Source organism: Ursus americanus, chromosome 18, assembly GCF_024610735.1.
Source record: "Ursus americanus isolate L20-20 chromosome 18, mUrsAme1.1.p, whole genome shotgun sequence".
In the NCBI taxonomy this organism is placed as follows: Eukaryota; Metazoa; Chordata; class Mammalia; order Carnivora; family Ursidae; genus Ursus; species Ursus americanus.
Window position 1 is genome coordinate 34,230,723 of NC_142144.1, and position 15,921 is coordinate 34,246,643.

Consider the following 15,921-nt stretch of genomic DNA (forward strand, 5'->3'; position numbering starts at 1 on the left):
CGACATCCTCAGCTTCATTCTCTGCACTGAGATACTGACAGAAATAGAATTCAGATCTGAGTTCTACCGCTAGCCTTAACCCAACCTCTTATTTGTACATAATACTTTAAAATACACAAAACACTTGCACAAATATTTTATCATGTGCAGTAAGCAAGGATTATTAACTACATTACACAGATAAGGAAACTAAGTCTCAGCCAGGGAAATGAAGCACTTGTTCAATATTATAAGGCACTGGTTCTCAACGGGGTGATTTTATTCCCCAGGAAACATCTAGCAGTGTCTGGAGACCTTTTTATGTGTGCAACATAAGGATTTAATATATGTATATATTATGAAATGATTACCACAATAAGTTTGATTCATATCCATCACCACACATATTTACAAGTTTTCTTCACTTAGTACTTTCCTTGATGAAAACTTTTAAGATCTACTCTCTTAGCAACTGGAGACATTTTTTACTGTCATGACTTGGGAGCTACTCCCGGCATCTAGTGGGTAGAAGCCAGGCATGCTGCTAAACATCCTACAGTGCGTAGGACAGCCCCCCCAACAAAGAATTATCTAGTCCACAATGTCAATAGTGCCAAAATTGAAAAACATTGTTACAGAGCAAAAAAGGAGTAGACAGCACTAGAAGAGACATACGGTACTTTTTCTGTTGTACTGTGCTGGAAAATCTAAGAAAGTCTAGAGGTAAAAAGGGAGAAAGCCTCCTTATTTCAACATTGGAAGTATACCCAAAGATCTAATGGAAAAGACCTTGAGACGAGCAATGCTGTTGGGGAAGAGCATCTCCATAAAAGGCCCTCTGTCAACCAGGGCTGTGCAACTTAACCCTGGTTTCTGCTCAGTCTTTAGAGAATTCTTGTTTATTTAAGGGACGATTACCTTGCAAATGAGAGCAAGAAATGGGTAATAGAGAGAGAAACCAAGCAGGAGGGGGAAATAAACCCTGTGGGCTAAGCAAGATAATCCTGGGAATTCTAGAGAGCTTGAAATTGTTCATTTTTCACATGGTTCTAAGAAAGGCAGGCGATCTCTCCAACACATAATTACAGTATATAGTCAACTCCATAATTGTAAAATATAATCTCATAAAAAGATAATGTGCCCATTTTCTTTAAAATTATAAATTATACTTGTTAGAAAGCAATTTTACTTGCAAGCTATTCAACTTTCATTTACTAAATTATTTATACTTTCTTAATATTTGTGTACCCAGAACTAGAGTACAGTCATGCTTGTCTTTGAATGCAGTGATGGTAAACGAATATAGGTGACATTAATAAGATTAATACCCAGTCTGTTGGCAATCATGCTAGAAACTGCAGTTGAGCATTTTGGTTAAAATAGTCAACAAATGCAAAAGATAAACACAGTCTGCCTCTTAAACAAGAGTTACATACAGTGAAATATTGCTGGGTTTTTCAATCAGACCAAGAAGAACTGAAGGAAGTGTTATTCCCAAGTGAGGAATTTTAGAACATTCTAGGCAAAGATACATACTGCATGCAAGTGATACGACACCTTAATTAGATTCAACCAGCAGACTGTATTACACTGCGCCTCGGAACAATAGTTCTGAGCCAAGATTACAATAAATTTCAAAATCTATAATGTGTGAAATTAAATTCCACAATAATGCATAAAAGTCCTAATTTGAATCAATTTCCAACTTGCAAATACATGAAAAACTAAAAAATGAAATTCAGAGTAGGAGAAACAAAGAATATACAGTATTAGTAAATAATATTAATTAGGAAGGTTAAATCTCTACTGAACAAGAATTAGATATTTTCTACCATATTCACTCCACTGTATAAATATCTGACTTACCAAAATTTACCTTGTATTGGAGAAATAATATATTAATAATCAAGGGCATTGATTCCACGGCTGCCATGTGAATGTGAACTTGAAGGAGCAGCAAGTGAAGGCAAATAGACAGTATGGAAACTTAGGCCCAGACAGGTTAAAAAAAACAGAGAGAGAGAGAGAGAGAAAGCAAAGCTTAGAATTAAGTCAGTAAATGAGGAACACCATGGATCTAATGTAGTTCAATTTCTGTAAGGCATTAACGGTCACTCAGTTTATATTTATGGATAAGACCACAAAACCTTGGTTAAGTGTACCTGATAGAGATCAAAACCCAATTCTCAAAGCACCTATTCTACTCAGTTTTTCAATTGACAACTTGGATTAGAGATACTTAAGAAACGTGCAAAGTGGCACAATGCTGGGAGAGACAGCTGGTATTTCAAGAGAGCAGAATCAAGATTCAACATTTCCACAGAAATGCTAGGCTGAAACAAGGGAACCCAAATGTGAACAAAGAGAAGTCAGACAACTTACAGCTACTCAGAGCTGGACCGGACCTGGAAATGACTGATGACTGCAAGGCTCTAACGCTACTGATGAAGAAAACGAGGACCCACCTCAGCTGCTCCCCCAGGAGTGACACCTAAAGCGAGTAAAAAAGCTGACGCTCGATAATATGAATTAGGAGAATTAACTTGTAGTCTTCGTAAATCTGACAAGTTGGGGTGTCTGGTAATATTTCCAAGTGAATGGACACAAGAAGAAGTTTGGGATAGGGGTCACTTTCCCAACTAGGAGTCTATGATTCTCTTGAAACTAGTAACTACAAAGCTGAGAAACAGTATTTCAGGATGGTGATGAGAACTAGCTCTGAGCTTGACAAGCTGAGTTCAAATCTCTCTGCCACTTACTAGCCAAAAGACTAGTAAGTTATTTAAGGTCTCTGCCCCTTAGAGTCCTCATCTATAAGAAGGGTACAGTAATAGTTAACTATGCCACTTAGAGTCTGACAAAAGAAGTTCATGAATGTTAGGTAGTACTTTTGTAACAAAAGAATAAGAATATCCGTGCCCGCAAACATTTTATTTTTTCTGAGAATCCACGTGAAAGGGTCATGAAAATACAAAACATAAACATTTCAGAATGCTCTATCTCCTTAGAAGGGGAAAAAAAAAAAAAAAGGAAGTAGGGGGAAAAAAGCACAAAAAATCAACAAGGGGCACCTGGCTGGCTCAGTCAGTGAAGCATGCAACTCTTAATCTCAGGGTTATGAGCTCAAGCTCCACACTGGGTATAAAGATTACCTAAAAAAACTAAATCTTTAAAAAAAAAAATCAACAACAAAAAGACTGATGCAGATGCTTCAGACAGAAGAGACTTCAGCACAACTCAAGTAAACATACAACTCCACTGCTACAGACAGACTCACACTTTACTGGAGAAGGCATCTCCTCCACTTCCCACATCAGTTTAAGGAGTTCAAAACTCACATGGAACTTCATCATTCTACTTTCTAAGATTTTTTTTTTTTTTTTTTTTTTGACAGAGATAGAGACAGCCAGCGAGAGAGGAACACAAGCAGGGGGAGTGGGAGAGGAAGAAGCAGGCTCATAGCGGAGGAGCCTGATGTGGGGCTCAATCCCAGAACGCCGGGATCACGCCCTGAGCCGAAGGCAGACGCTTAACCGCTGTGCCACCCAGGCGCCCCAATCATCATTCTACTTTTTAAAAACTTGTTACTAGCAAACCAAATTCAGCAGCCTACTAAAAGAATTATACACCATCACCAAGTCAGATTTATTCCTGGAATGCAAGGAAAGTTCAACATACACAAATGAATATATGTGATACACCACATTAACAGAATGAAAGAGAAAAAACACATGATATGTCAGCTGAAAGACATTTGACAGAAATCAAAACCCTTTCATGATAAAAACACTCAATAACCTGGAAATAAGAGGAAACTACCTCAATATAATAAAACCCATAAATGAAAAATCCATAGCTAACACCACACTCAATGGGGAAAGACTGAAATCTTTTCCTCCAAGATCAGGAACAAGACAAGGATGGCCATTCTCACCACTTCCATTCAACATGGTACGGGAAGTCCTAGCCAGAACAATTAGGCAAGAAGTAAAAACTTAACATGATTCAAAATCCAAAAGAGCATAGAATGAAAAGTCTCCCATTCCTCTTGTTTTTCTCCCCAAAAGGAACAGCAACGACTAACTTCTTGTATCCCCTTCTATGCAAATATGCCTCCCTTTCCTTCATTTTTACAAAAATGACAGTACACTATACATACTGTTGTAACCTTGCTTTTCCCCCCAACAATCTATCTTGGATATCATTCATATCAGTATTTAAAGAGCTTCCTCATTTATTTGTATGGCTATAGAATAGTCTATTATAAAGATGTACTATAATTTAATAACAATGTTTTTCAAAAGAAAAAGAAAGCACTAATAACACTCACAAACACACAAAGAATTAAGAAATAAAAACGTGGACAAGCAATAAACAAATGTGTGCTTCTAGGCTATGAAAATACAGATCCTCTGAAAGGGCTGGAATTTCATACAACTGAAAGAACACCCAAGGCCAGGTCTTCCAATCCTGACTCATTCATTTTCCATTATTAATACCACAGATACATTACCAAATCATCCCTTTTTAAAATGGAATAGACTTTATTCCATCAAATTATGGACCCATTAGCTTTCCAAACATTTCATTTAAACAGTACACCAGGGAAAAAAACCATAGCAGAACAGCCAGAAAAATTATAGAGGAAAAATAGAATAATAAGAAAAGGTTAATTCTACCAGACATAAAATAAATGGCATTATAAAGATACAGCAACTAAAACGATTATGTATCAGACAAGAATAGACAAAAAGATAAGTACAAAATAAAAAGCCCAGAAAAAGAAATATGTGAATGTAGAAATTTAATATATAATAAAACCATCCTTTCAAATCAATGGGAAAATGATGGATTATTGAATAAGCAGGTCTGGGACAACCAATTACTTATTTTAGAATAAATAAATAATTATTTATTTAAAAACAAAATATCCCTAGAAACTATCACAGATCAGAGAGGGCAAAGAAGATATGACAACTAAATATAATATAGTATCCCAAAAGAGTCCTAGAATAGAAAAGGGACATTAGAGAAAAACTAGTGAAACAGGAATAAAGTACAGAATTTAGTTATTAGTAATGTACCAATGCTGGTTCTTTAGTTGTAACAAACTACCACAGTAATGTGAGATGTTAATAATAGGAAAAGCTAGGGGCTCCTAGGGTCCTGGGATCAAGCCCCACATTGGACTCCCAGCTCAGTGGGAAGCCTGCTTCTCCCTCTCCCTCTGCCATTCCCCGCACTTGTGCTCTCTGGCTCTATCTCTGTCAAATAAACAAAATCTTTTTTAAAAAATTTAAAAAATAATAATAGGAAAAACTGGGTGAGGGATATACGGGAATGCTGTATTATCTTTGCAACTTTTCTGTAAATCTAAAACTATTTTAAAATAAAAACTGTTAGAAAAAAGCTGGGTCTCGATTACTTCTTACACCAATATTAATTTCTGGTAGATCAAAAAATTAGTATTAAAAATTTTTAAAGTACTGGGGTGTCTGGCTGGCTCAGTCGGTGGAGAGCAACTCCTGATCTCAGGGTTGTGAGTTCGAGCCCCATGTTGGATATAGATTACTTAAAAATAAAATCTTAAAAGAGGCAAAAATACTACAAAAAAAAAGCATGAAGAAAAAACCTGAAATATATATTTTAACACAGAGAACAAAATGGTTAATTTCCTTCGGATGCTCTATAGCATGGTAGTTGGGAATACAGACTTTGGAAGCAGACCACCTGAGTTCACATCCCAATTCTGCCAATAATTAGTTGAATAACTTCAGGCAAATTATTTTACCACTCTCTGCTTCACTTCCCTCATCTTTAAAAAAGGTTATGATAAGGGCGCCTGGGTGGCTCAGTCGTTAAGCGTCTGCCTTCGGCTCAGGGCGTGATCCCGGCATTCTGGGATCGAGACCCACATCAGGCTCCTCCGCTGGGAGCCTGCTTCTTCCTCTCCCACTCCCCCTGCTTGTGTTCCCTCTCTCGCTGGCTGTCTCTCTTTCTGTCAGATAAATAAATAAAATCTTTAAAAAGTAAAATAAAATAAAATAAAATTTTTAAAAAGGGCAGGGTGCGCCTGGGTGGCTCTGTCGGTTAGGCGTCAGACTCTCGGTTTCAGCTTAGGTCATGATCTCAGGATTGTGAGATTGAGCCCTGCATCAACCTCCGTGCCTAGTGTGGAGTTTGCTTGAGAGTCTCCCTCTCCCTCTGCCCGCCCCTGCTCACTCTCTCTCTCTCTCTCTAAAATAAATGAATAAATATTTAAAAATAAAATAAAATAAAATGAAAAGGAGGAAAGGAGAAGGGGGCGAGGGCCATTCACTGTGTGGATTATATAATCCCAAAGGATATATACAGATATATAAAGGTTTGTATAAGTACAGATAATTCCCACAAAGGTATAAGAGAAATTTCTAAATAGTCGTCTCTGTGGAAGAAAATAGAGGGCTAGGTGAGAAGTTGTTGTTTTTTTTTTAATTATATACTCCTTAGTAATGTTTTAGCTTTTTACCATACATTCTTTGTTTTTCATTGTAAAAACAATTAACTGAATGTCAGTTTCTTGATAAACTACAAGCCTGGGCATTTTAGACCAATATTCTAGAAAAGGAGCAAGCAGGCTCTGGAGAGGGCCCTTCTACTACAGATCACGGACACTAAGCCCGGAGTTAGCAAACTTTTTCTGAAAAGGAACAGATAGTAAATATTTTGGTTTTGTGGGCCATACAATCCCAGTCACATCTACTCAACTCCACAGCCACAGATGATACATGAACAAATAGGTATGGCTATGTTCCAATAAAATTTTATTTAAACAAACAGGTGGTAGGCCAGATTTGGCTGGTAGACCACAGCCAACCTCTACATCGCCTGGCCAAGAAGGCTGACAGAAGTTTTAACCAATCTTTCTTCGCCTTTAACACCCTATAAAGAAGTAAGTTAAGCTGCAGCACAGATTCCTAGCTATCCACACATCTAGAAGAATGTATGCATCATGCTACTAACTCAAGAGTCAGAGTTGGTAGGAACAATTTCCTGACAGATCAGCTACTACTTTCCAATAGGATAAGACAGCAATATATCCCGCCCTCAACCCTGGTCTACCCACCCCTTCTGTTCAACCTGTCCCTACTGCCTCGATATCACTTGGAAGAGCTGAATGCACGTCCTCCTGCCAAGTAGTCTTCTTATATGTGGATTACAACATTTTAACATTGCAAATCAAAGATTACAACCTGTTTAATCATCACTATAAAAAAGAGATATAATTATTCTAAAATCAAAGTTTATAGTTGGTAAATGCATACAGTACCTCATTTTGTTTTACTAGGTGGATATCCATGGGGTATATGGAAGTTAGCCTGTTCAAAGTCAGACATCTTTACTGAGCCTTTGCATGGCCAAGGTGAATATTCAAAACTTTACATGGATAAAATTATATGATCTTTTATGACATAATGTCTTACTAAGATTCCCACATACTCATCATCAAGAAGTCAAGTATCCTCAGAAGTCTCCATGTTCACAAAAGAATGCCAATCCTAGCTCCAGTTATACTGACAGTCATTTTGCCCCTAGCATAGCCAAAAACCTCAGGAAATTTCCATTCATGTGTGTGTGAAAAAACTGGAAAGGGAATAGCATAAAGAAATACAATATAAAATTCCTTATATATGTAAAATCTGAAAAACATACAGAAAAATCTGATATATAGTTTGTCTCTAGTAAATACTCTTATACCAATAACTTTGAGAAATCAGACAAAATGGGCATATTCTTTGTGTCCAAAACTGAACTCCCAAAACTCATTTGGGATGATCAGGAGTTCTGTTTAACGAAAAAGTAAAAGGAAGAATACCCCTCAATTAAATTTATGTGGCTAGTAAAATCTTGAAACCAAAAACAAACAAAACAGTTTAAGAAAAGAAAGTACATATTAATCTCTGAACAAATTTCAAGTCCTGGACAAAATACTGGCAAACCAAATTTAGACATGTGTGTGAATAATAATAGTGAACATTTATTGAGCACTACTCTAAATGCTGTGCATGGCTTAACTCGTTTAATCCTAACAACCCTATACTGCAAAAACTACCATTCCATCCATTTTACAGAGGAAGAAACTAATTTGCCATATTCTGTCTACGGACAGAAAGCAGAGATCCTGGATTTTAAAAATACCAATGAGATTCTGATTTAATTGCTCTGGGGGCTGGACCCAATCAATACATTTTAAAGCACCCCAAATGATGCTACTATGCAGAGAAATTACATGGACGTAGCCAAGGCAGGAGATGTTTTAGGCAAGATTTAATTATGAAACAAGAAGCAGAGGTGAGAAAACATGATTTGTAAGATCCTTTCCAACAGTGAATTTCTAGGATTATGTGTCCCCACATTGTCTTTCTAGAATTCTAAATGGTATAAAATTTCATGCTATACCACCTAACAGATCCAATTCTAGTTCATCTTGGGAGAAATTTGTCTGTCAGTTTATTTCCCTGGCACGGAATTCCAAAAAAAAAGAGTGGGGTAAAATATACTAGTGGCTTACAGTACTAAAATTATTTTTAGAACAAGAAACATAGCTCTACTACTTTACAGAAAAGAGTAGCCAAAAGAGTGAAGTACTGAAGAGCCCGGCCGAATTCTTTTTTAAAAAAGCATAGCTGGAAAACTGTTGCTGAGCTGCCCAAAGACCAGCCTCCATCCCACACCACTTCTGTTTCAAGCAAAGCTGAAGCTATACTGAGATCCCAACACTACTCTGCTGTATGACCGAGCAGAGTGCGGCTCTGTGTGGTCAGGAACTGCGGCCACAGTGAGTGAGGGAGCAGAGCCAAAGCAACACGTGCTAGCCTGCAGAGCTTAGGGAAAGCCTCTAGAGACGGGAAAGGAGGAGATACAGGCTGTTGGCTCCCTCAGCAGCCAGCCCCAGGAAGATGGCCGCCAGCCTCCTGCCCCATCTAGCTCCCCTTTCCCAAGGAGAAGCACATGCACGCACAGTTCCCCCAAAGCAGCACTAACAGCTACAGCAAACTGACTTCCATTTGACTGTAGAATCAGAGCTCCTTAGCCTTTAAAGAGTTGGAACTACTACCATTCCATCTCTTCCCAAACCCACTCTTTGTCATTTGGGCAGGGATTTTAAAGGTTTTTCCAGGGTGGGACATAGGAAATAAGTATTAAATCAAATAAATTTAAAAATTGAAGATTGAACTCAGTGCCCTTAAACGTGTTCTATAGGGCAAGAAATGAGCCAACTGGGATTACCACTTTCAACTTGGTATACCACGTCCCAAGAATGAGAGTTGATTTAGGTAGTCTCCCTACCTAAAGGGTGCTAGAGACCCAGTGGTCCAGCCACAGAAAACGTCAGACCATTTTCCCCCACGCTTCTCCCATCTTCTCTTTGCTCATACTGTCTATCAGCATGCTCTCTCCCACATCCCTTTCTGAAGCACTTCTACCCTTTTTTGAAAGCCCTCCTCAAACCTCACTTCCTGTAATATGTTCTCCCAAACCCCTCACCCATTCCTACATTAACTTCATTTATACCTCTGTTATACTATGGAATCCCTGGCCCTTCACCCTTTTTAGATAGCCTTGTATCTGTCTCCAACAAGAAATCAGGTCCTGGTGGACAATGATCAAGTTTCACAGATCCTTGTTCATGCCTTCCAGTATCTCATACAAAGATGACCTTCAGAAATATTTGTTCGACAGAACTGAATTCAAACTACATGGAGAGAAGCTGCCCTGCTGGTCTGACCCTGGTTTGTTATGGACACAAAGTGATGCTCTTTCTCCCTCTTTACATATCTTCCTGCGTTAACTTGCTTTGAATACGAAATCTTTAAAAAGAATTTCACTGTTTTCCTTGTTATATGGGATTCTGAGGATCTGTGAATATAATTCACATAACCTAAAATTCACCCTTTTAAAGTGTATGGTTCAGTAGTTTTTCGTATACTCATAAAGTTGTGCACTCATTACCACTATATAATTCCAGAATGCTCTCAGGACCCCAAAAATAAACTATATCCATTAGCAGTCACACCCCCACTGCCACTCCATCCCCAACCCCCACAACCACAAATCTACTTCCTGTCTCTGATAGATAGGATTTTAACAAAACTAACAGTACTCTTAACTGTAGTTTTATTATACCTTAAAGCCAAATGTTACCGTCAAAAAGAAACAGTTTCTCTTATTTTACCAGAATTCAATAGGAGAATGTGATTTAACCAAGTAAATTACTAAGGTATCATTTCAGAAGAATCATCTTACGTGTTTAGTTCCCCATTTGTTTTTGTCTCGTTAAGCTATTTACTGAAGCAGTATAATATACACACAGAGCAGTATACATATTATGAGCGCATACACATCTGGACAAGATTTCAAAACCTGAATACACAAGTATAGTATAACCAGCATCCAGATCAAGAAACAGAACAGAACCCCCCCACACTCCTCTTCCATTCATTCCTCCTCCAGAGCATAACCATTATCTTGACTTCTAACAGCACACATTACTTTTGCCAGTTTTTGTACTTTTATGGATAGAAACAAATAGTATGCAGTATAGAACTTTTACACTGAAATTCTATGCCTTATAATACTCACCATAATCTTCTTGTACAAAGCCATGACATTATCATCATCGAATGGTAGAAAGCCACACATAAGTACATATAGGAGTATGCCCATACTCCAAACATCTGCCTGAGAGGGAGGAAAAAAATAATTTAAAAAAATTTTTAGAACATATTACAGAATGGTAGTACACTTAACAGAATCACAGAATCTTCACGGAGCTGAAAAAGAGCGCAGAGACCATCCAATTCAGTCTGCTCATTCCACAGACAGGGAACCTAAAGCCCAGAAAGGAAGGCTTGTTCAAAGTCACCTAGTCAATGGCAGGCCACCCGGCTGGGTCTCCTGACTTGCAGTTCAATGCATTCTCTTCTGTTGGATTTTAACACTTAAGAGAAAATAATTCACAGTTGGCTAGGCTAGATTGGACATGATAAGGAAGGAGATAAAGCCAGGTCTCTGATTCTGAAAGACAATTCTGTAGTGCTATTGAGGGTTTACTACATGTGAGGATTATATAAACATGCATGAAGATGTCAAAACAAGTCTTAAAAGTTACTCCTGATAATCTGCAAATGTGACTAAACTGCACTGTAAAGTCCTCTCTATGCAAAGAAACCTTAATAAAGTTCAAAGATTGACTTCTCAAATATAGAGGTTAGAAATTAGCCTGCCAGCACAAACACCCCTACAAATCTCAAAATCCCAGAAAGGAGCTTAACCTTTATATAAGATATCCATGTGTCCCATGAGTCCTAAGCGCTAACTACTTATTCAAGCAGTATTTGGCCTTAGTCAATAATGACGCCACTGTTGGCTGAGGACAAGTCACAGCTCCCACCCTTGCTTGAGCCTTAGGAAAATTTCAAGAGGTAAAAAGGGCAGCATTTTTTTTAAAGGCAGGAGGGGTTGGGTAGAGGAGAGAAACAGAGTTAAAATAACTCAAGCAGCATCACATCTAGGTAGTGCCTCTGTACTAAGTAATCCAAATCTAATTCAGTCTTGTCTACCAAATCACATCAAATTATTCAGATGTCCCAAGTAAATAATCTTTTAGGCAAACACCTAATTTTTTCTTCCAAGTTGCAGGAGGTCAGAAATTAACCATTTATGCCTCAGAGATGTCAAATAATTAATCTATAAATTAAGCCTTGAGAGCATAGCACTCCTGACCAGGGTGTTAAATTCAAAGCAAAGAGGCTGCACAGGAAGGAGTGGGCTAGCATGGCTTCATCAAATGCCATAAGAAGAGGTCAACAAGGTGGGGGGGGGTAAACAGAAGGGGGAATGAATCATGAGAGACTATGGACTCTGGGAAACAAACTGAGGGCTTCAGAGGGGAGGGGCATGGGGGACTGGGATAGTCCGGTGATGGATATTAAGGAGGGCACATATTGCATGGTGCACTGGGTGTTATACGCAAATAATGAATCATGGAACACTACATCAAAAACTAAAGATATACTGTATGGTGACTAACATAATAAAAAATTATTAAAAAAAAAGAAGAGGTCAACAGAGATTATGTCTGAGGTTAAATAAAAAGATAAGGAAAATAAAAAGTAACATCCCCATAAGTCTACTAGAGAGAAAAAAGTCTACCAAAGTCTACTTGAGAGAAAAAAGCAGAAAAAATACTCCTCAGTTAACTCATCCAAACACCTTCCTCTCACTGTTTTGAATTGGCTATGAGAATTAAATTAATCAGCTAAAATCATAAACCAAAGCAAATGCAAGTAAATCCATAAGCTACCAATTGCCAAATAAGAAAAAAAAAATCAGAGGGAGTAGGGGTTTGAAACCATTTCCTGTGAGAAATCACTGAAGGAATTAGAGATATTTACCATGGGACATTCCTTAAAGCATGATCTGGACCGATGAAAAACAGAATTACCTAAAGTACTTATTTTAGAATGAAGAATCTTTTTCTTTTTTTTTTTTTAAGCCCCACCTTAGAAAACAGAACCAAAATCTATTAAGCATACAGGACTAAGCTCTACCTCTTTTAACAAGTGCCTTAGACAATTCCTTGGGACACTGTTCTAGAAGGATGGAAAGTCATATTAAAAGGGACAAGAGGGGCGCCGGGGTGGCTCAGTTGGTTAATCGTCTGACTCTCGATTTCGTCTCAGGTCATGATCTCAGGGTTGAGAGAATGAGCCCTGCTTTGGTCTCTGTGCTGGGCGTGGAGCCTACTTGAGATTTTCTCTTTCCTTCTTCCTCTGCTCCTCCCCCCACTCCATTTTCATTTTTTTTTTTTAATGATTTTTTATTATATTATGTTAGTCACCATACAGTACATCCCTGGTTTCCGATGTAAGGCTCGATGATTCATTAGTTGTGTATAACACCCAGTGCACCATGCAATACGTGCCCTCCTTACTACCCATCACCAGTCTATCCCATTCCCCCACCCCCCTCCCCTCTGTAGTCCTCAGTTTGTTTCTCATCCCCCACTCCATTTTCAATCTCTCTCTCTCTCTCTCTCTCTCTCTCCAAAATAAAATAAAATAAAGTAAAATAAAATAAAGTAGACAAGAAAACTCCTGAAGATCCTATAGGAAAATCTCATATGCATTCAAACCAGCAGGGCCTCATCATCAGTCCCCTAGGAATCTTGTGAGCATTAGGCGTACGATTACCACACTGCTCCTGGGAGATTGGATGGAACAATGGAAAAAATACAGGTATGTGGTGTGTGGAGGGATGGGTGAAATAGGTGAAGGGGGTTAAAGAGTACACTTAAGATGAGCACTGAGTAATGTATAGAATTGTTGAATCACTATACTGTACACCTGAAATTAATGTAACACCATATGTTAACTATACTGGAATTTAAAACTTTTTAAAAGTGTAAAAAAAAAAAAAAAAAAAGACTCTACTAAAAAAATTATTATGGGGGGCCTGGGTGGCTCAGTCGGTTAAGCATCTGCTTTATGCTCAGGTCATGATCCCAGGGGTCCTGGGATTGAGCCCTCCATCGGGCTTCCTGCTCAGCAGGGAGTCTGCTTCTCCCTCTCCCTCTGCCTCTGCCTCTGCCCCTGTCTCGTGCTCACTCTCTCTCTCTCAAATAAATAAATAAAATCTTTAAAAAAAATTATTATACACTAAAAAAGAGAGAGAGAGGAGAGAGAAAGAGTAGAGGTATGCAGTAAAGCCTCACTCAGTTCGAATCTTGACCTATAGTTACCAGCTGTGTGACCCTGAGAAGGCACTTAAATTTCTGAGCCTCAATTTCCTCAACTTCTTTACCTTAATGAAATGAGCAACAGTACTCATTCCAAAGGATTTTTGTGGACTTAAAAGATTTTACTTACTTATTTATTTATAAAGGCAGGTGCTTAACCAACTGAGCCACAGAGGCACCCCTAAAAAGGAAAAAAATTCTGACACATGCTACAACATGGATAAGCCTTGAAGACATTAGCAGCATGGGAATATGAATTATGAATTAAATAAGTTGTATCAATGTTAAATTCCCTGATTTTGAAAACTAAAGTGTGGGTATAAAAGAGAAGGTTCTCACTTTTAGGAAATATATATATAGTACTTAATCTCAAAGGGTATGAAGTCTAAAACTTACTCCCAGTTGGTTCAAAAAAAGAATATGCATATATACAAACACAGAGAATGATCAAGCAACTAGGGAAAAATGTAAACAAGTGTGAATATGACTAAACATATACAGAAGTTCCTCAGTCCATATTTGCAACTATTCTGTAAGTTTGAGATTATATCCAAATAAAAAGTCACCAAAACAAGTCAGTTCCCACCTTCTCTTCTTATAAATTAAGTAAATGAACATGTCAAAGTTTCTCTGACATAACACTAGCTCCAAAAGATGCTTCACATAGAAAGGGGGCTCTGTAGGCAAAGCAAGTCAAGATCAGCTGCTCTCTGTGATGCTCCCCAACGGACAACATTGTACAAGAACGTTTTAAAGATTTGGAGATGTCCAGGGGTGATGTCCAGGGGTGCGTGGGTGGCTCAGTCAGTTAAGCGTCTGCCTTCGGCTCAGATCGTGATCTCAGGGTCCTGGGATCGGGCCCCGCATCACTTCTCCCTCTCCATCCATCCACCCTCCCACCCCCGCTTGTGCTCTCTGCTCTCTCTCTCTCTCTCTCTCTCAAATAAACAAATAAAAGCTTTAAAAAAAACAAAAACAAAAAAAAAAGATTTGGAGATGTCCTGAACTGAAAAAAACTGTTCAATCCAGCATATCCTGAGCTTTTAATAACTAAACCTTGTTTTCCTTATGATATTAACATCAGCAAATTAGTAATCCAGAGACTGGAAAGAACTGACTAGCTTGTAGTAGCAAATGGTAAGTAAAACAGGCAATTCCCAGGCCTTTTGAGCCTGGGCCTCCTACACAGGACTGCTGGCCTCAAATAGTTGGCTATGAACAAAGTACAAGTTTTCTCAGAGCTAGCCAGCATCTCTGAAAACTGAGCCTATAACCCTGGCCTTGTGCTCTACCTGCAGGACTAAGCAGTCTAAACTATGGTACTGTTTAACACAAAAGCATCCACAACAAGGACACCAGAAATGCATCCTTGCTTCACAAGTATACTATGTATTATTATATTTATTGCAAGTTATTCATTTCATGTGTTACTTTATATCTGACTCTCTGAATAAACTAAACTCTTCGATGAACAAGATCATTTCCTACCTTACTGTAATACCCCCAATGCACAATGCCTGACTCACTATCGGTCACCAATAAATGATTACTGATTATATACTGAATTAATCAATGAATGATTACCTCTGACCCCAGATAGGATTTGCCTTGTATTAATTCAGGTGCTGCATAAGCAAGACTCCCACAGCATGTCTGCAGATGGTAATCCTTGTTACCCTGCCAATAAGAAAAAATGAAAGACTCATTAGTTACAGCCCTTAAGAAATTAAAACCTTGATAAACATTCTTTCAGCTCAAGCAAGGAGAAGCTAGACGAAGAATTACCCCAAAGAATAAGAGACTCTGAAGCCAACCCAATACTCTGCCTATATGCATGCACACACGTGCTTCCCTCTTCTCTGAATTTCCAACACCACTAAAACCTGGCATGAACAAAATCCTTTTCCCCTTAGCTCAGTCAAGTCAGGTTCATACTTTCCTAGCTGTCCATTCAAATACTCACCAGCTTAGCAGACATCCAAGAACCCATGTCTTCCCACCCCCCAAGTATTCAAAGAAAAGGGACTATTTTTTTCCTGGACCCTATCTCAAATACCAAGTCTTTACAAATACAGAAGCTTCTCTTCCCTGAGAAGGGAAAAAGGAATCTGCTGCAACGAACAGTGCCTTAGGAGTCTGTTTTCTAGAACCAGTTATAATGC

The 15,921-nt window shown here is 38.4% G+C and overlaps 1 protein-coding gene across 2 annotated transcripts in view; it reads right to left on the reverse strand.

Moving 5' to 3' along the window:
• The window catches only part of MELK (maternal embryonic leucine zipper kinase), an 83,357-nt gene that overhangs the window by 49,854 nt on the left and 17,582 nt on the right, over positions 1 to 15,921 (reverse strand). For both annotated transcript variants that reach the window (XM_045780733.2, XM_045780734.2), the window contains exons 7-8: positions 15,344 to 15,436; positions 10,603 to 10,701 (exon numbers count right to left, since the gene is read on the reverse strand). In XM_045780733.2, coding sequence (XP_045636689.2) covers positions 10,603 to 10,701; positions 15,344 to 15,436 — 192 coding nt within the window. The remainder of the gene's footprint in view (positions 1 to 10,602; positions 10,702 to 15,343; positions 15,437 to 15,921) is intronic.